The sequence below is a fragment of the Phoenix dactylifera genome, unplaced genomic scaffold (assembly GCF_009389715.1).
Source record: "Phoenix dactylifera cultivar Barhee BC4 unplaced genomic scaffold, palm_55x_up_171113_PBpolish2nd_filt_p 000144F, whole genome shotgun sequence".
In the NCBI taxonomy this organism is placed as follows: Eukaryota; Viridiplantae; Streptophyta; class Magnoliopsida; order Arecales; family Arecaceae; genus Phoenix; species Phoenix dactylifera.
Window position 1 is genome coordinate 872,152 of NW_024067699.1, and position 20,108 is coordinate 892,259.

At 39.8% G+C, this 20,108-nt stretch overlaps 2 protein-coding genes across 2 annotated transcripts; both read right to left on the bottom strand.

Annotated features, from left to right (window-relative positions):
- Positions 1–3,857: 3,857 nt before the first annotated feature.
- LOC103719283 (eukaryotic translation initiation factor 4B3) lies at positions 3,858–6,424 on the bottom strand. The gene is made up of 2 exons (XM_008808458.4): positions 5,250–6,424; positions 3,858–5,115 (listed from the first exon to the last, which is right to left on the bottom strand). Exons 1-2 carry the CDS (start codon positions 6,312–6,314, stop codon positions 4,126–4,128), a joined length of 2,055 nt encoding a protein of 684 aa, XP_008806680.2. The 5' UTR covers positions 6,315–6,424; the 3' UTR covers positions 3,858–4,125.
- Positions 6,425–16,633: 10,209 nt separating this feature from the next.
- On the bottom strand, positions 16,634–17,750 carry LOC103719276 (ferredoxin-thioredoxin reductase, variable chain-like). The gene has a single exon (XM_008808452.3). The coding sequence runs from the start codon at positions 17,482–17,484 to the stop codon at positions 16,993–16,995; it is 492 nt and encodes a 163-aa protein (XP_008806674.1). The 5' UTR covers positions 17,485–17,750; the 3' UTR covers positions 16,634–16,992.
- Positions 17,751–20,108: the final 2,358 nt, after the last annotated feature.

Below are 20,108 nucleotides of genomic sequence, written 5' to 3' on the forward strand. Positions count from 1 at the left end.
ATTAACCAAAAATTAAAATACTACATTTAATAAAAATTTCTAGATCAAAAACATTAAACCTCCTTAGTTAGCACCAAGATCATCCCTCAATCAAAAAAATAAATTAGATTGGCATCCACCGATTTGCAAATAAACTCGCCATATTGAATGATCACTAGTCCAAGATCAATAAGGCAAAACACATATGCTTTAGAGTCCAAAAAGAGCTTCCAAGTCATCCCCATGCCACCAATCCCAAAGTTGAGGGGGTCAATCTAATGCTCATGGTTCCACCAAATACCATCATCATGAGATTTGATGACTGTCGAACTCGTTGAACAACCAAAAGATCATGAACTAAACTGACTTTTTTTTCTAGCCACTATTAGGGTTTCCTCTGACACTTCTTCATTTTGTAGAGCTCGGAAAAAGGGATTGATTCCTCGATGATGGTGATCGTGCCTTCACCATAAGGGCCGCAGTCAACTTCTTATACCACTTCATCAAAGGCCTTCACCACTCCCCTAATAACCATTGCCTTGGCCTCTTGGCAGTTTGCATAATAGCCCCTTGCCTTGGTTCTTGGTTTGCTATCGAGGGCAACCTATTCTTCACCTTTGATTGATCCATGGTCTACCTCCACTAGGGAAGACCATGACCCCAGCCTCATTGCCCACTTTATTATTTTTGTCGACATCTTCATTGCCATCATGGATGGTAGCAAGATCTTGGTCACCCACTTCATCAACACCAACAGACCTCCTGCACCAATGGTGGAGGACTCTTATTGTTCTTATCTATCATCATCATATTACTTGGAAAGATTCGACATTAGTCCTTTTAAGAAAGGTCTAGTTAGTTTGAAGCGCCCTCTCTCTGTCCTATCAGAGAGTCCAGTTAGTTTAAAAGTCCTATCATGTACTTGTAGTAATGATGAGGAGTAACATAATGTTGCTTGAGAGTCAAAATGACGTGATATATATGAACATGATCTTCTAAATATTTGTACATCAAGCTTAATAGGTGGCTCTTCTTTTATTTTTTGGCACTAATAATGAGCCATCTCTTTACATAGATTAGTCTAAAGAAATTCTAATTTGTTAACTCATCAACAAGCCTTGTTGAGACCCTACTAAGGATTCATTTTACTTCAACAAGAGTTTCTTGCTTTTTAGGTAATCTTTTTCTAGCTCATAAAGTCAATGGTTATAACTGCGTTAGAGCACAAATTTTATTCGTGTCATCTATTTCAACTAACCCAAATAACTCAATAGGCACCTATGAAGATATCCTTCATGACAATCCTAAGCATTGCTCCAAGTGACACTTGACACATTAAAATTTTACTCGTTAGTGTATTAGTAGGGGTGTTAGCCCTTTCCTTCAGAGTCTCAAGGGGGATGTCAACCCTTTCCTCTTAAAAATCCATAAGGATATCAACCACCACTTGAGCCTCCGCAATGGAGTCAACCACCTTCTTCTTTGCTGGGACCGATTCATATGTTGTAGGAGGTGCATATATTGCAGGTGGTGCACTATCAATGCTAGATGTGATAATTGGTTCATAAATCTAGAGCACCAAGATGTTGTATGGCACCGATGCAACCTTCTTAATCAAGGTTGAGCTATTTGGAAGATTTGAAATATTATCAATTTGCTAGTCATATGAGTGATGCTCAAGAACTCTGTGCCATTGGTAGTAATATCAATGGTTTAGATGTGGATGGTAAGGAGGACTCTTTTGCGAGAGAAGTGGTGACCTTGCTGGCATCATGGTAATCAAGGGTGACATAAACAATCATGAAATGCTTGAGACTGTTAGCAAGGAGAGAAGAGAAGATTTGAAATATTATCAATTTGCTAGTCATATGAGTGAGGCTCAAGAACTCTGTGCCATTGGTAGCAATATCAATGGTTTAGATGTGGATGGTAAGGAGGACTCTTTTGCGAGAGAAGTGGTGACCTTGCTGGCATCATGGTAATCAAGGGTGATATAAACAATCATGAAATGCTTGAGACTGTTTGCAAGGAGAGAAGAGAAGGCTAACATTTTGGAGTTGGTAGTAGTGAGAATCACGTGGTTTGACGATGGCTGATCTCAATGGCAAGTAATTTTGTAATGCATTTTTATCAAAATAAACTTGTTAGATCAATACAATTGGTTCTAGAAAAATCTTGCTTCCAGTGACTATCAAACCATTCATCATGATTTGAACAATTATTGCATTTGTCATTTTGCTTGCCAACAACATGATAATTTGAAGTCCCCATTTATTGAAATGCATCTGCAATGAGACTACTCAATGTACCCAATTTAGCTTAATTTCTATTGCTATCTTGTGGTCATTACTAAAAAAGAAAACTCTTTTGGAAATGAATAAAGCTTTGGAGTAACTCAAGGATGTTAATCCAATAGCCATATAAACATTCTAGGAGCTAAATAGGAGTAAAACTTTTCCTATAGCATGTTAGTTTGATTGAATATGTTTTCATCATGGCTTGAACAATTATCATTATGATTTTTGAATAGAACACCCACTATTACATATTCATGGGAACCACCCTCCCTTATTCGTATTTAACAATTCAAATAAGGCCCATTCTATTTGCTCCAACTCTAAGTTAACCTAAATTTGACTATCATCTATGGTTACCAAAAGATAAGCTGACATCTGCCTTACGTATAGAATTTAACTTATGTTTATTTTACAGATGTGCTTTTAATTTCTATGTGCAATTTTATGAAATGTAAGATTTATACGCACATTTCCTGATAACCACCAAGCTATAGAAGTAAAAGTAGAGTTAAAACTATTTTTTTGTACTCAAAATATGTTTAACCATTCAAAACATATTTACGAACCAACTTGGTGTTGGTTTTCATGTTATTTAATAATTGTCCATTAAATAGCAATATGATCAATGGTTTTGCATACATTAGTCCTTATTAGTGGAGCAAAAAGTAAGGAACAGAAAGAGTTTATATGACAAGGTTAAGAAGCATGAAAGAGATCTATTGCAAGAAGTATGACTGATAGTACATATCACCTGATATGTTCAACATATTCTAATCATGTGCTATTATTAGACTATATTCCATCCATGGTTACTGACAGAGTCATGGTTTGACTCCCAATTCATTATATTTTTTATTCTTGATAACAATTTTGGGTTCAAAGATAGTGAATTATAAAGGACTCCTAGTATGCATGGGCACAGCATGCGATCCTCTTATTATTTGACTATTTTCAACATAATGTCATGTTTCTTGACAAAATCATAATTTAATTTCCAGTTAACTACTTGTCTGATCCTTGATAAGCAATTTCAATTTGTCTTCTAATGAAAAGTTTGAATAACAGAGGAGTTCTAGTTTATTTCTTTATAATAGTGTAATTTTTTTCGGTATACCTAGATCGTGGTTGTAAGTTCACTACTTTTTCGATCCTCAAAAGGCAGTCTAATATTTTTGTGTGCTGTTGATCACATCAACAACAACTGGACTAAGGATAAGAGCTCAAAATCAGAATTTTAATTTGAGCAACTTCAAGTTCATTGTGGTAGATCAAAGTAATGTGCATCTTCACTTTTAGTGAACCTACTAATAATAAGGAACTTTTATGACAGCTGCAGTCATTGGACTGTAGCTCCATGTTGCAGATGATATTTTTCTTATCACTCAGAAATCCAACTAATACTATGAACATTGGCTTTAGCTAGCATTGGTTTTGTAGAGCCACATCACAGCACTGAATTTCTGGGTTCCAATGTCTGCTCTTAAACTGCAGGCAGGCATGACAAATATGTAATCTGAATGGGTCATACAAACTTCATGATACCAATCATAAACAGCATCTAGTGAAGTGCAGCATCCGAAGTTCAAATCCAATGCACATACTTAAACAATTTTACTGAAACAAAGTGATTCAAGTTCTCCATCGAACATTAAACACAAGAAGAACAATCAAAAGGGCATACATTGTTGCTTCTGCCGCTGCGATGACTACATCCGAACAATGTATAGGAGACAAAAAAAAAAATCACATCTTTGAAGAGCAAACTTTCTTGCTATGACATCAACCTAGGCATGACTGAGTTTGCAACACTAAAGCTACATGATGTTGATGCTAAGAGCTAATATTGATGCTAAGAGCTAGCAGCAGCAGCTTTCCCACTCCCACCACCGAAGCCGCTACCACCGCGGTGAAGCGCGCGATGATGATCAAGCTCTCTCTTCTTGCTGCCTGATGACATTGTAGTTGGGAGGCTGTTGGTAGTAGATCCATCCCTCAATCTTCTGCCCCGAGCTTCAGAGTTGCGGGCAACCTCTCGCGTCGACTGTTGCTGCTGCTGCTGCTGTTCAACTTCATCGCCATTGATGGACTGCGAAGTCCAATATCGGTCAGTGGAATCACCTGAATTGGGCTCCCAAGGAGAAGACCAGGGTTGTCCTATGAAGCTATTGCTCCCTGCTGACTCCTGCGGCTCCATCTCACCACCTCCCAAGTCCCTCACCGAGACATATTTGTGGAGGCTGGGCTCCATCAGATCATCCTTCACAACGATCTCAGATTCGACAAATGGCCCCTTCGGCACCAAGCCCCTTCGTCCGAATCGCCCATCGAGCGAGCCATCATCGTTGTTAGACCGGTCTGCATCGGAGCTCTTGTTTTCGGAGCAGGAGGATTTGAGGTCAGCCACTGCCTCAAGGATGGAGCAGGCCTTGGAGACACAGGCCGGGAGAGAAAAGGCGGTGTTTTTCTGGTGGTAATTGTGGATATCTTCAAGCAGCAAAGAGGTGTAGGAAGTTGGAATGAGGTGATTGTCTGGGTTGAGATCCAGAGCGTGATCGAAATCTCTTGAAGATCTCCTCGAGGATCTAGTCCTTGTTATGGTTCTTGGGTTGAGGCTGCTTTCCACTCCATTGCTTGTCAAATGAGCCTCGCCATCCTTTGAAGCCCCTTTGACTTGTAGAGCTCCCTCCCCTATCTCAGGCTCCATTTGCTGCTCCTTGGCTCGCCGGTTCATCGGCTGCTCGCGAACGAAGTTGGTGATCACGTTGGTGCCTTTAACCTCCACTGCTCCTCCATTTCTCTGCTCGGATTTTCGCAAATTAGCAATGTTTTCACTTGCTTTCTGTGATAAGACAAATCAAATTACATCAATATGCAACAAATAGAGGGAAAAATTAGAACAAAAAAAAAAAGATCAACCCATAGAAGAACAAATATCTTTCATAAAGTAGAACATAAGAGCTAAGTGATTCTCACCTGAGTCTGTGATTGACTTGGCTTCCTTAACCCTTCCTCCCCTTCTTTGATCTTCTGTGCCTTGCAATTGTTGCTGCCATTCTGGTTTCCCCTGAGGGAGTTTTCATCGAGCTCGGCCATCGGATTCCTCCTATAAGGCGATCGCTCCGCCTTCCTCGATGAGTTCCGGCTGAGGGACTGAGGCTGAGAAGGCTGAGGATTGTGATGCACGGCATTCTCAGTCGCCGTCCTCGTGGTATTCGCAGGTGACCGGGACCGAGGGGATGCGCTCCTCAGTCCCCTGGCCTCACCAGCTCTCTTACTAGCCGCAGCGGAGGAGACCCTCCTTGCACCCACACCTCCAGCCTCGGTGACCAACCCGCCACCCTTCTCCCTCGCCGGGACCGACACCATCTTCGCAGGTTTCTTCGAATTATCGCCGGCAGAGCTAGATGAAGTTGGACCTTCCGACCTCCTCCCTGGTGATCGGCTCACCCTCCTTCCCCCGCCGCTGCTCCTTTCCCTGCTCCCTGACCGCTCCCTACCGGGTGTCCTCCTGCGGGGAGAAGGCCTAGAGATTGGCTTCTCCCACTCCTCCTCCTCCTCCTCCTCCTCCTCCTCCCCTTTCTTCTCATTATCAAAATCGTAGCTCCGCTTCGAGCCCGAGTACTTCCTATGCCCACCCCCACTCTCAGTGGAGGCCTTCCCTGATGAGCTGCGGCTGAGGCGGCCGCACTGGATAAGTATAGCATCCACCTCCTCCTTCGTGCAGCTCGAAGTCCTCACTGCGCCTAGAGGACTCCGGTCGCCACCACTGCCACTACTCTCTCCTCTTTTGCGGCTCTTCTTTGTGGGTGTCTCCGCTTTCTTGATCTTATCCTTCTCCTCGGCAGCAGGAGTTTTCTTTGGAGTTTGGGTGATGCCAACGTCCTGCTTCTTCTCTGTGGCTACTTCTGCCACTGGCTGAGCTGCTGCTGCTCCTTGCTTCTCCTTCTTCTCCTCTACATTCTTCTCGTTTGGAATACATTTTGGAATGGGATCAGGAGGAGGGGAAGGGCTTTCCTTCCTGCTGAAACAAAGACCCATTTGTTGCAAAGAGGAACAGAGAGATGGGAGAGAGGAGGAAGAGAAGATAAAAGACTAGCTAAAAGTGTGTCTATGGGTTACAGCGTTTAATATAAATCCACCACTACGGCTATGGAGGAGAGAGACAGTGGATGGTGGTCCGAGAACCAAGGAGAAGACAAGGGGTCCTTTCTTTTTTTCGCACGAGAGAGAGAGAGAGAGAGAGAGGTCTTTGGACCACTAACTCCATTTCGACCGTAAGATAGCCGTTGAACGTCCGGTGCAAAAAGAATTCCCCGCTTTTGGTCGGATGGCCACCTTCCAGTGGGACCCTGGTCAAATTATTAATTTATTGTCTAAAGATTATATTCAAATTTTGGGTATTTGAATGTTGCAACGGCTATATTCGGAGCAGGTACAAACCACGTCTTCCAGATTTGGCAGCAAGAATTGTAACAAAAGGGGTCTGGAAATGGATTCGACCGTTGGAGCATGTGGGATTAGGAAGGCTGTTGTTTTTTAAATATTTTAGGGTATTCCATCCTATCTCTTCCTACTCCATACTTCACATGAAGGTCTACCTTTGGTTTTTGCATGGTAATTTGGACACCTGTTGGATTTACCATCCATATTTAGTGGACCCTTTAATATTTTTTACCATCTAGCTAAGCTAAATACTTGGATAAAGCTATCTTAGACTGCTTCTGGTAGACGGATGTAACTGTGGGAGAGCCGTTGTCCCTCTATTGCAAGAGGATCATTTATTTCATAAAATAAATTATTTTTGGTGTTTGGTTGGAAAAATAAGTGGAAGGAGCAAGTAAATTCATTGATTTTTGTGATTATTTGAATTATTTTAAATTCATTTGATAAGTTCTGAATTATTAGAAATAAATTGGTATACAAAAAATACAAGAATCAAGATAACACCCAATGCGTAGGAATGCAACATATTGCAAGGAATCAGCTTGTTACATGCATTGACTGCAGAAAAACCTTCAAGGGCACATAAATTATTTTATAAAATAGATAAATAAGAGATGGAGGCAAAACGAACTATGTATACTGGCTATATGCAAGTAGACTCTTAAAGAAAAGGCGTAGCAGCAAACAAATGGAAAAGAGCACCATGCAAATAAGGTAATGTCATGTAAGTATGATGATGATAATGATAAATGATAAGAGAATTCGAAAATTCTTAAACGGGGAATGGCAAAAAAACAAAACACACAGACGACCAATGGAAAACAAAAAAAAATCTAAACTTAAGAAAATTCATACTTATCACTTTAAGTCATGCAGAAAGAAGAGACTTACAACAACAGAAAATTATCGAAAGGATTAAATTGAAACTAAAATGCAAGGCAATGGTTATAGCAAAAGAGAAACATATAGATCATGATCATGATAAATAATAATGAGAGCAATAACAGTAATGATAATAATTATAATAATAATAATAATAATGATAACGATAATAATTTGATTATGACGACAACGACGACGACGACGGCAGCGGCGGCGGCGATGATATTTTGATGATTATCTAAATCCAATGACTAAACATGAAAAGTATTAATAATATTAGAAGATCATTATTGGATTAAAATAAACATGATGAAAATGAAAGTACAGGGAGAAAACAGATCAAATAACTCAATGGACTAAATCTTGATTATGTGAAGAATGGCAACCGTTAATTACTTCAGTGATCATGACCACAAATAGTAAGGACAAGGATAATTCAGTCACTTGGCCCGTATCTTCCTCAGATTAATTTCAAAGGAGACAGTAACGAGGAAGTTGCACAGAAACTTGATCTCTCAGATTAACAAGGAAATGGAAGTTCCATCAATTGATGATAACTTTCCTATATTAGTTAGAAAGATTGACAAAAGGATGAGCAACCACCGATCAGGTGAGTAATATGTAGTCTTGTTGGATACAACAATAGCAAATGCCAATGACCATTTAGGGTTGAAGGTTATGTGCAAGAGGTAGTTCACTTGCAAGAGATACAAAAGACTATTCCCTCTTTCCATATTCTCTGAACTCATCGGCCTATTATTCACCAACAGACAAATGAAGATCCTAATCTTCTCAGGTATAACACTTCAAGAAATTGATGTAAAGAGAGGAGGGAGGGTTCCACCTTGGTGAAAGAAATCAAAGAATTTCTTAGAAATAAAGACTCCCTTTACCCAGCACCACTGCACTTCATCCGCTTCCTCACACGAAGGCATCATGTGAGGACCCGTGCGGGCGTATGTTTAGTTCTACAACGGTTATTCGTCAAGATCTTGGGTACTTATACAAGACTACAAAACTTCAAAAAATACCTCCGGCTAGCCTTTTTATGTGAAGTTCTGGGTTGTTACAAATGGTATCAGAGTGAACTCAACCCATAGATTTGAACCCTAAGCCTAACAAGGACCCGTGAGGACCCGTGCGGGCATGTGTTTAGTCCTATATTAGTTAATCACTGAGGAGATCTTGGGTACTTATACAGGACTAAATAACCCAAAAAATACTTTTCGGCTAGTCTTTTTGGATGAGATTTTGGGGGGTGACACATCAGTTGTAAAATCTGAAACAAATTGAAAGTTTCCTCTTCCTCCCTACAGTACTTGGACCAAATCAAAGGTAATCCATTACCAATCTGCTACACTCTCTTGGTTCTCTTTCAGGATAAGAGTCATAAGAGCAGATCAGCTAAAGGATGCTCACCCAACCAACAATCTTTCCAAAAGAATGTTTCAGATCCATCTCCTACCTTTCTCTAATTGCTTTTGAAGATACGAGCACAGCCAAACTTCCTCCTCCAATAGTATCAACATTTGATGCTAATTTTCCAAATCAATCTTCTTTCCTGCAGAAACTTCCACCACCATTTGATCAACAGAGATTCATTAAAAGTTCACAGATCCCTTACTCCTAAGCCTCCATTTTTGGCCGGCAAACAAGATTCCAACTGGCCAAGCAATGGTCAACTTAATAGTACCTCTTCCTTTCCAAAGGACTCCTATAGGGTCAATCTTCTTCCTCGGCCAACGAAGTAAAAGGAAAGCAGGCATGAAGTAGCAAGGCAAATAAGCATCGAGTTCACCAAAGGGAGTCTATTCCCAGTGAGAAGAATGAGTAGGTATAAGAAAATTCCTTCCCCTCTTTAAATTCCAAATTACACCATGAACCATTCAAAAAAGGGAAAATCATGAACCAGCCGAGTAATCTGTCTGATTTCCATAAGATAAAAGAATCAAATTATAAGAAAGTTAAAAGGAATGGAGTAAGTGGATAAATGAAATGCAAGCTCTAGAATTCTTTTTTTTTTTTCATTTCATATATCAGTGATGATCTTCAAGAAGTAAAGAAAAAAAATATTTAATTAGCTAGATACTCTATATGACCTTTGGATGTTTGACTTGCAAGTTGCAATATCACTTTCTGCTTAAAGTCAGTGCTCATGCATTGCATGTTGCATGTAAATAAGAGGTTTCATAGGAAACCTACTGCAAAATATTTGACTTAAAGATTTAGGCAAAATATATAATCAAAAATCTATCTTCTATCCCATTGTTTCATCCTATTGTAAACATGTAATAGTGCTCTATTTTTTTCCAGTTAGAATTTGGATTTGATAAACTTCAAGAACTCTCTACAGTTTTCATGTCATCCTCTTGATGAGCGATATCATCTCTGCTTACTAGGAAAACATCACTCTGCCGCAATCATTCTGTCAACGCCTCTTTTGTATGTAAACTATAATTTTAAATATTCTTAGCCATTCATTCCTATCAAGGGCCATGTCCACCAAAAAAAGCCTTTTCAAAGCCTCAACAGGAAAAATTATTCAAGATTTCATGACTTGTGCACGAAATTTATGTTAAGAAATTTTCTTGAACAAACTTTAGGATTGGAAATCCAAGTTATTTGGTAGCAAGTACACTGTCAACAGGCAACAATTAAAGATCTGCCCTGTCCGTGCTTTTGACAAAAGTTTTCTTTAGGGAGACTCATTTCTAACTATGGTTTGACATAGCAGTCGGTGCCAACGTATACCAATCGTATTATATCGATACAGAGGGGTATTAAGTGCTCATACACCAAACCGGCCCTAGTACCAAACGTACCGATATGGTAACAAAATGGTATCGATACGGGGCCCAGTACTGAAATGGTGAATCTTACTTCTAACACTCCAGAAAGTGTCTTTTGCTGTAAGAATCCATAAGTAATTACCCTTGATATTATCCCGAGTCTTAATTCCCCATGGTATCCTTGATGCCAAATCTTTGTTGCACAGACAGGTGCAAAAGTCGGGAAAATGAAGCTAAGCTCGATGATGTGCTAAATTCAATGTTTGCGAGTTTATCCTTCCAACTTTTGAGGTTCTTCAACATCCTTGGAGTTGCAAGTAATCAAGTTTCAGGCTTTCTGAGGACAAACGTTGGCGGATTACCCAGCCTAAAAGTTTAACTTGATTCTCTCTTGTCCTGAGATATCCTACTTGGTTGGCAGAGTTCTATACTTCTTACATGTGGATTATGTACCACCACTCTTCAAAAATATGCTTTCCAAGGAAAGCAATAAACATGAAATATGCTTTCAGCAGCAGCATATCAGTCATTATGCACAGAAATTTTTTCGAGCCAATATAGCCGGGTCTTACTGCTGAATTAGAAACTATAATTGAAAATTTTCTGTTTGCTTAACAAGGAGTCATTCAATTAACAGGAAGAGGTTTTGGGCCAAAGATTAGCGTTGAGATGCTTAATGATACAGCTTTTCAACAAAAAGGGACTATCTAAAAGGATAATTATAAAAAATGATGGCAACATCTATTTTAGATTTTGAAAGTTATGCATGAAAGATCAAGTGTTATTTATCTCTTAGGATCTATATGCACCTAAGAAAAGGACATGCAGAATCCATGGCTAGTTTTTTGTCTTATTTTGCCACAGTGAGTTTCAGCAAGAGCGCATGCACCTGAGTCATCTGCTACACTGTACAGAATAGTTTCAATTTTCAACAGATAAAGAAATTCATGTAAAGTGCCCATACAATAAGGTAACCTGGGAGTTAAATCTCTACAATTTTTCCTCCTCAACACTCTATAGTTGGCTGTTGGCATCCTTGATGATGTCCGCACAGGCAAAAATTATATAGTTAGCATCTTGGTCATGAATATTTATGACAAGAAAGGGCCTCTGAAGCGTTGTAAAATTATTTTTCCATGGTAGCATTGTCAATGTTTTTACGACGCTTTAAAAAGCGCCAGAAATCTGACTCGCAGCGCTTTTTCGCATTGGCAAATCCATTAAAAAGCGTCGGCAAAACCAGATGTTCCTATAATAAGTTGTGGTCTTATGTATGTATGACTGACTGGGAGTTCTATGTAACTGTCTTACGCATTCCAAATTTTGAATCATTAGTTTCAAGACTTGGTCCTTGCATATTTGGAAATATAAAAGTAAATCCATATAAGTTCATGTTTTATTCTGATCGCTATATTTATGACGGGGGTTTGTTTATGCATCTAGAATTTGGTGGTTAGGAAGGTGTTATGCAGACTATGAGGTGAAACAGGATAGAATTTGGAAAATGTCTAGTAGGAGAAAATAGTAACTCCCTAACTTGTTAGGTATTGCCATGGAGGATAACTAAATAGAAGAAAAGTTTCATTTTATCTTGATGCGATCGCCGAATCTAATTGAATACTCAACTTAGATCGTATGCAACAACCTTAACCGCATCCCTCTCCAAGAAACTGATAAACTCCGAGTTTAGTTTCCCTTAACAAAAAAAGAGGGAAAGCGAAAGCTTGCGACGGGTTTCCAGCCTAGCTTTTCGCAAAGATTGATGCCTATAGCAAGGGACTTTAGTCCTGTTCTCACGAATGAAGCTACCAATCTCCTTAAGAAAAGCAGCATGGAACCTAATGTTTCGCATACATTAAATCTCAAAAATAGACAAAAGCGTAGAAAATTTAAAAGAAGTCGGAAAAAAATTGTAGGAGAACACGATACATTAAAACAGCATACAGTTTATAGCAAATAAAATGTTTAGCATAACATATTAAGCATCCATACAGTTTATTATCAACTTGAGATTACCCAAAATATACAAACTATGATCAAAAATAGCAAAACACGATTAAATAATGTCAAATAACTGGATTTTTTATTTTTCTAGTTTTCATTTTGAGATTTTTCTAACTTTTAACTGAACTCAGAGAAACTGCCAAAACTGAAACTACTCAAGGGATTGAAACCCTGGTAAAATCAAGTTTCACTAGATCTACTCTATGGCCTGACAGGTGAAAACTGTAATCTTTCTAAACAATACTCACATCTTCTCTAACAAACTTTACTAAAGGACTTATGCTGCTTGCCAACATCCAGTGCTACACAAAGATGGACAGCAGATTGGAGCAGCATTCCTTGTTCATTAAGATGCTAATTTGCAGGAATAGAGATGTGGACTTAAACTAGGCAATGGGGCCAGTTTCAAAACAAGGCCGTTGACCTAGGAGCCACTGAATTGTTGAATATTTCCCCCTAATCTATGTTCTCATGACCAAGAAACCTTGGGATGATATCATGATAATCACTTTCCACTGTCACTTTGCTTCATCTCTCTACCGTTTCTTTTTAATTTGTTATATCATTTTCAATTTGAAAACAAGACACTTATCCTGCTTCGCAGACTCCATGTTGGATACTCCCTTGTGATTTTTACTAGTGTATTCTTTTTATTTTTATTGCAACAAGGAAAACAAATAGTTTACCAAGTTGGATACTCCCTTCTGATTTTTACTAGTGTATTCTTTTTATTTTTATTCCAGCAAGGAAAACAAATAGTTTACCAAAAAAGACAACTTTTCTCTGTAACTTCTAACAGATACAAATTTTTGACGCATCTATTTTCTTGTAGGTATCAGGGTTTCCCTTGTTTAGCAAGTCCTTGGTCCAGTGTTGATCACAGATTAGATTGTTGAGGCCTCATAAAGATTAGTATTTCTAAAAGTTCTTCACTTACAAAGGCACAATAATATAAGGCCAATATAGCTAAGTCACTGAACCGGATGTAAACAGACTGAATGGACAGGATAAGAGAGGCAACTCATTAACAAAGGTTGCCAATGTAATTCAAACATCAAGAAGTATAAGCTTAAACAAATGATGAAAGATCCATACACTACCATATTAAAAATAATATATCTTCTTCAAACTGAACAAAATTAAGATTCATGAGGCAATACCTAATGGGTTTCAGCAGTTCTAGAATTTTACAGACAAATCACTCGGACATTTTCTCCAATTTTATATAGAGTAGGCAAAGAAGAATCCAACCTACATCAAAGCGGCAAAATCATTTCTCAATAAACTTTCCAGACAAAGGAAATCAATCAGGTTACATGAAGTCCTAGTTCCTAATGAAGATAGAGAATGCTCGATAAGCTAATAGCATGATAAATTTTTTGAAACAAAGGTACTTAACTCAGAACAAGATCTTTGCATTAGTACCTTGTGATACAATACACACTAGTATGCTATGGTACCATACCAACACATGGTATACCTGTCAGTGCCAACACAGAAAAAGTGAGACGTAGTATCACTTGTTGGTACAGTTTGGCACTAAGAGGCAAAGTTTTAAATCCTATGGCACAGCAATGAACCGATTTCTCCATGAAACAGGCAGCCCTGCTATCCGGCCCCATCCCTATGGCTGTCCCAGTCGAGCATACTAGTAGATATCCTCTATCTCTCTCCCCTTCTCTTTCCTTCGTTTCTTTGTTGTTTGCTTCTTTTTCTTCTTTCTTTATTTTCTTCTTTCCTTCCTTTTTTCTTTTCTTCTTCCTTCCTTTATTTCTTTCATTTTCTTCTTCTTTCTTCCCCTTCTTCCTTCTTTCCTTCCTTCCTTTTCTTCTCATTTTCTACCGTTCTTTCTTTTCCTTATTCTTCTTCTTTCTTTCATTTCTTCCTTCTTCTTTTCTTTCCTCTTTCTTCTTCTTTCCTTGTGCAGATGGGTTTTGGAGTCCTGCCTTCATCCTGGTCTCGTTTTCTCAGAAATGGGATGGGCCAGCCAAAACACACCCCATCCAGCTAGGATCTAAAACATTGCTACGAGGCATAGTAGTACTATTGTATTAGTGCATTATCATTAAGGTACAACTAGTATAAATTGCTATACTATAATACTTTAGTCCATGAACCAGACCATGATATAATAAACAAGCAAGTAAATATTTTTACTAATGCCCTTCATAGTACCATCAAATCACAATAAAATAAGTAAATCCATGAGGCTACTCCTAATGGGTTGAAGACCATATTAATAGATGTCTCATCTTGCAAAACACACATATATAATTTATATAATCTATAGCTCATTACATTTGTTTATTGACTTAAATAAAAAAAAAAACTTCACTATATCAGAATAAAACACCCTAAGGCCCTGAACAAAAAAAAATGTTGGGAATATAATGAGAAATAACTACACTTTGACGTGTAAATTCAAGATTTGATCATAAAATATGCCTTTAAAAACTATTTGCTCAATTTTTTGAACTTGCTAATTGATTTTACGTCACATGAATAATATCCAGGATCATAGTATTATGACTCAAGTATCTACATTAAGCTCATTAAACTGACTAAGCATGGTATATATGAAAAAGCATTTGATGCATGGTTGTGATTCCATTATTCAACATTGCTTGTTTGCTATATGTTTGATAAATATACTCCACATTTTAGTTTGCATACTCTTGTATAGTCATTCTTTAAAGAGAACATGGGTGAGAGAATTTACTAGACAAATAGCATATTATTTAAATGAGTTTTGGGGAAGTTGGCTTAGGAAATTTGGCTAACAACCTCATAGACAAGTCCAAAAGAGTTTTCTTGGGACCTAACTTTTAAAAACATTTAGGAAAAAAGTTTGCTGACACAAAATATAGGAATCTTATTCAGCATAAAAATACCTATAAAGTAAAAGGCACAGAAAATAATTCAGAGAAAGAGAATGCACCAGACAGCAGCACAGAAAACAGAAATACTAAATTCTTGAAACCAGCATGCATTAAAAGAAATCCGTAAGGCATCACAATAAGTAAGAGCTTAACAATAAGACTTCTTGTGAACTTGGTAACAACATAAAGAATGCAGCAGCGCAATGAGAACAGGTGATCCAGACGCATGATACCAAAAAATGAAGCTCCATACATCAAATATGTAGCCGCATAGTGCAATATGACAGGCTACAAGCAAAAGAACTATCTATAGCCAGCATTTACCATTATAACCCAAGCACGACAGTCGTTCCAGCCATTAGGATAATCATCATCGAGCTCATCTAGGTAAAACATCATGACTTCTTACAAATTCTTTCCACTTGCTACCAACAAAAAGAACGCAAAATTTACACTAAACGAAGCTTCCAAATAATGTAATGCAGAATATAGAACAACAGCACTTGTGAAAAGGGCCTCTTCCCATCAAAAAGATTGAAAATTTTGCCTCTGATAAAAGAAAGGTCATTAACAAGGTTATAAATATGCCAAAAAAGAAAAAGAACTCGCAATTCCTAGAGGTAGGAAAAAGTAACCAAGAATCAATCAAGAGAAACAATCAAGAGATTATAAGGGACTCAAAGATTACCCACTTAACATCATAAGCAATACTTCTTCAGTTCTTCTTATGAAATGAATAGAATAATGAAGTTACAGCTAACTGTTTAGCAAAAGGGCACTCTTTTTTTCTCTTTTGAGTGAGGTAGCAAAAGGGCATTCAATAGAAACACACACACAGAGATTTTGTCAATGTTCATTCATACACAATTTGTCAGAGGCCACAATTTACAAAAAAAAAAAAAAAATCATTTTCAAAAGGTTTTAATTGATACCTTGGATTTGAATAAGGCATGCCACAGACCAACCTCAAAAATCAAACCAGACATGATTATATAAGATCCAGTTCTAAAGGAACTTTTCTCATCTAACCCCAGGCAATATTATCAGCAACCAGGAAACTAGCAAGGACTCAATGGTCCATTAACTCCATTCAACACCCCATTTCCATGTACTGTACTGCCATGTGAATCTCATTTCCATTCAACTATATCAGAAGCAAAAAGCCATATTCTTCTGACAAATTTTATAACTTAATGCATCAAAATTCCAGTCAATATTTATATGGATATCAAAATCCACACATTCAAAGACTCAAGAGATCACTGAAATCCTTATGAACTTCGATGTAACAGCCTTTTTCGCTTTAAAAGTAAGCAAGATCAGGTAATACAATCAAAAACGAATATAATCACCGTATCAATTCAATCAGAAAGGGAAGAAACATATTCCTTTAAAGGTCTATATCTGATTATACAACAAAACTCAGTCATCTTGTTTCAAACAGTTACCCAAATTGACAACAACAGCAGAAACAGAAGGGAGCAATGACAAGAAACTTACTTGGAGGCAGAACTATAAAGTGCCTTCTTCCCTCCCCATCTATTTATTAATTAATTTACAACCATCATGTTGCTATTACGGTATAATAGAAGGTCTTGGGGAGGAAAAGAAGGAGATGGATACTCAATAATTCCATCCATAAACACAGCTTGCCCCATAACCGAATTCCAAAAGACTCTCTGAAATTTGGAATCTTTACATCAAATTACACAACTTAGCTCAATCGGATGACGGAAGGTACTCGAACTCGTCCTCCTTGAGGTGGGCGAAGAACTTGACGGGCTTCGGCTGGCCCTCGACGGCGACGTGGAATTCGACCTTGAAGGGGAGATTGGCGGAGATCCGCTTCCCCTTCCACAACGCCACGTACTGCTTGATCTCCCCCTCCATCCCCTCCAAATCCAGCTCGGGGGCCTTGAGGACGTGGTAGACCTTCAGCGGCACCTTCACCCGGACCCTCCGCCCGATCTTGGCCAACGCCTCCGCCTCCTCCTCCGCCACCGACGGCGACGAGGAGGAAGAAGCGTCGGTAGTGATGGCGACCTGGCAAGAGATTCTCCTCCGGAATAACGCCGCCGGGCGCCGGGGGACGCCGATCGCGGGGCGGGCGGGGGCGACGGGGGAAGGCGAGGGGAGAGGGGCGGCGGCGTGGTGACGCCAGAGGAGGGCGGAGACGAGGGCGGTGGTGGGGATGGTCGCCGCCGTTGGCATCCCGATTCCGATCAAATAATCTCTCTCTCGGATTCCTTGTCTTGATCTCTCAAGATCCTCTCTTTGTGTGGGAACCGTTGGCGGGCAATAGAAGGGCTTCGATGGACTGGAGCCGGGGAAAGGGAGAAAAGGCAGGGTGAGAATTTCTTGTAGGCTTTTCGTCGAACACTTATCGGATCGGATTAATACCAGTGGTGGTCATAAATGGAATATTTGTATGGGCACGAATAAGCGAGCGGTCGCGTGGAGGATAAGAGGGAGGACGGAACGAGAGGCTTCGCGAGCGGGCGGGCCAACAAGAGGGATTTGGTCGCTGGCGCACGGAAGGGATAAGAGGTCCAGCTCAGACTTCGAGATGCGTTCACGCGCCCACCAGAAATTTAGCTGATGTGGTAGGTGGTAGTACACTTGATCAGCGACAGGTCGTTGGCAACAGAAAGTGTATTTTTTTTTTTTTGCCATTTCAAAAAAAGATAAGAAAAAAATACATGCAGCATCCTCCCGCTATATCTATTATCCCTCTCTTCTTCCTCATCAAACTTCTTACCTCTTCGCCCGCCATATATGTATCATGTTTTCAAAACATAACCGGCAGTGCACTAGTACATATGATTTTCAAAATATGATATTCACTAATACGCAGTCTAACGATTCAATACACACATTTAATCAAATTGATGCTTAAGTTTTCAAAATATGGTGTTCGCCAGTATACAGTCCATGGCCACGTAATACACTCTTGGTAAATAAAGTATCCAGTAATCCAACACACACGTCCACGAAAATCGATACAGAGTTTTCAGAGTATGGTGTTCTCTAGTATACAATTTATAACCACGTGATGCATACTTAGCAAGTAAGTCATGTAGTGACGCAACACACATCTTCAAACAAATACGAATATATAGTTTTTAGAATATAGCATTCATCAATACACAGTCTATGTCCACATGATACACATTTAGCAAATAAGAGAGGAAAAAGAAAGATAGAAAGAGAAGGATAAATTGGTGAGGAAGAAGAAAGGGATATGAGCAGACTTCCTCACACACAATGCTTCGTGTATTTTCTTCTCTCTTTTTTTTTTTCTTTTAAGTTACGGGATAGATGGGCTTTGTTAGTAGAAGAAGTTCCATCTCGTTTTTATTCTTCGAATTCCACTTTAAAACTTTCATGCAGGTGCAGTCTAAGCTTGTACTAGAGTGGATATTTGCTCTATCATTTCATGATCCCTCCCCCTCGTTGCCCCAAAAAGCCTGATGATTGATCCCACCGGCCTCTGAACATGGACTAGCGAGTTCTTCTTACTTGATCTGGATTCCGGATTTATTAATTGGATGTTATGTTTGCTTCACACTGGTGATGGTGGTGCTCTGTTATGTGACTTTTACGTATTCATGTCATGGATATGATCATGGGTGCTGATACACCTTATATTTTGGACCTCTATCTTTGACATCCACATCATGTTTTATGATGCCCAGTCTAGACTGCTTGTCATACTCTACCATATGCCTGGTTCTCTTAGCTTTATTTCAGTGTCTTATATTGTTGATAGAAGGGAAAATGGATCGTCCAGCCTACAACTAAAAGACCATCCAGTTTCGGCCAAGTAAACGTCAACGACAATCGGCTGAATCTTCACTTCGGCCCAGGGCCAGCCCGTCTTCAGGACTCCGCCAAAAGCTCTACCAATTTCAGATACTCGCCGACTCCTTCGACTAAGCTCGGGGTGCCTCCAGACACTCGCTGACCCGCCCTAACCAAGCTCGGGGCGCCTATTCCAGCAGTACGCTCCGACCCTCGAGCTTGGGGCGCTCCATCGAGCACGCCTCGGAACCTGGAAAGCCGAGCTACTCCCAATACCCGCCAAGCTGACCTCGTCAAACGAATGATGCGACTATTTAACAAGCTCGGCCTTGCCAACGATCGCACCCATGTGCGGGTCTATGCCTACCTACGTGGCCGTACTTTACTACACTATCGTGTTATGTCTTCATAATCGGCCTTCAGCAGTCAGACTATGCCTTGACTACTCCGGCCATGCCCTGATGCAACTGTCAACACCCTATCGTTCTCAAGAACGGGCAGTATTGCATGCCACCGGCTTGCCTAAGCTACGCACCATCCGGCTCAGAGTCATGCGCCCTCATGATGAAGGCCGACAGTGCCTCTGCCACCTGGGCCACTCCACCGAGACTATAAATAGCTCGGTCATATAACTTCTAAGGAACTTTTGGCTGGACCAATTTTACCCCACTCTAACTTAATCGTCGGAGGGTCCTCACCGGAAACACCGGTGAGGTTTTGTGCAGATCCGCGGCCGTCGTGCAGGAGGTGGCTCCCGTCTTTTCCTTCCAACCACCGACAGCTCCCTCAGCTCCACCGGCGTGGTCACCCTCGGGTCAAATTTGAACCACAACAGGTGTCATGCCTTGCTTATGATTATTTATGTAATTGTGTCCAAAATATGGATGATAGGTATACATACTGCAGCTTACGGTCTCTCTCCTGCTGCGGACGATTTGCAAGCTGCTGCCCACCACTGTTTGAATGCGACCCCTGCCATTGTGATCTCATTTTCCTGAAGGACCTTCAGTTTAGGGGTACAGCATGTGGAGTTT

Bases quoted from the DNA above. Each gene is read 5' to 3' on its own strand.
- LOC103719276 (XM_008808452.3), bottom strand. From the start codon at position 17,484: ATGCCAACGGCGGCGACCATCCCCACCACCGCCCTCGTCTCCGCCCTC.
- LOC103719283 (XM_008808458.4), bottom strand. From the start codon at position 6,314: ATGGGTCTTTGTTTCAGCAGGAAGGAAAGCCCTTCCCCTCCTCCTGAT. The intron at 5,116-5,249 runs GTGAGAATCACT...GTCTTATCACAG, and splicing joins CAAGTCAATCACAGACTCAG to AAAGCAAGTGAAAACATTGC.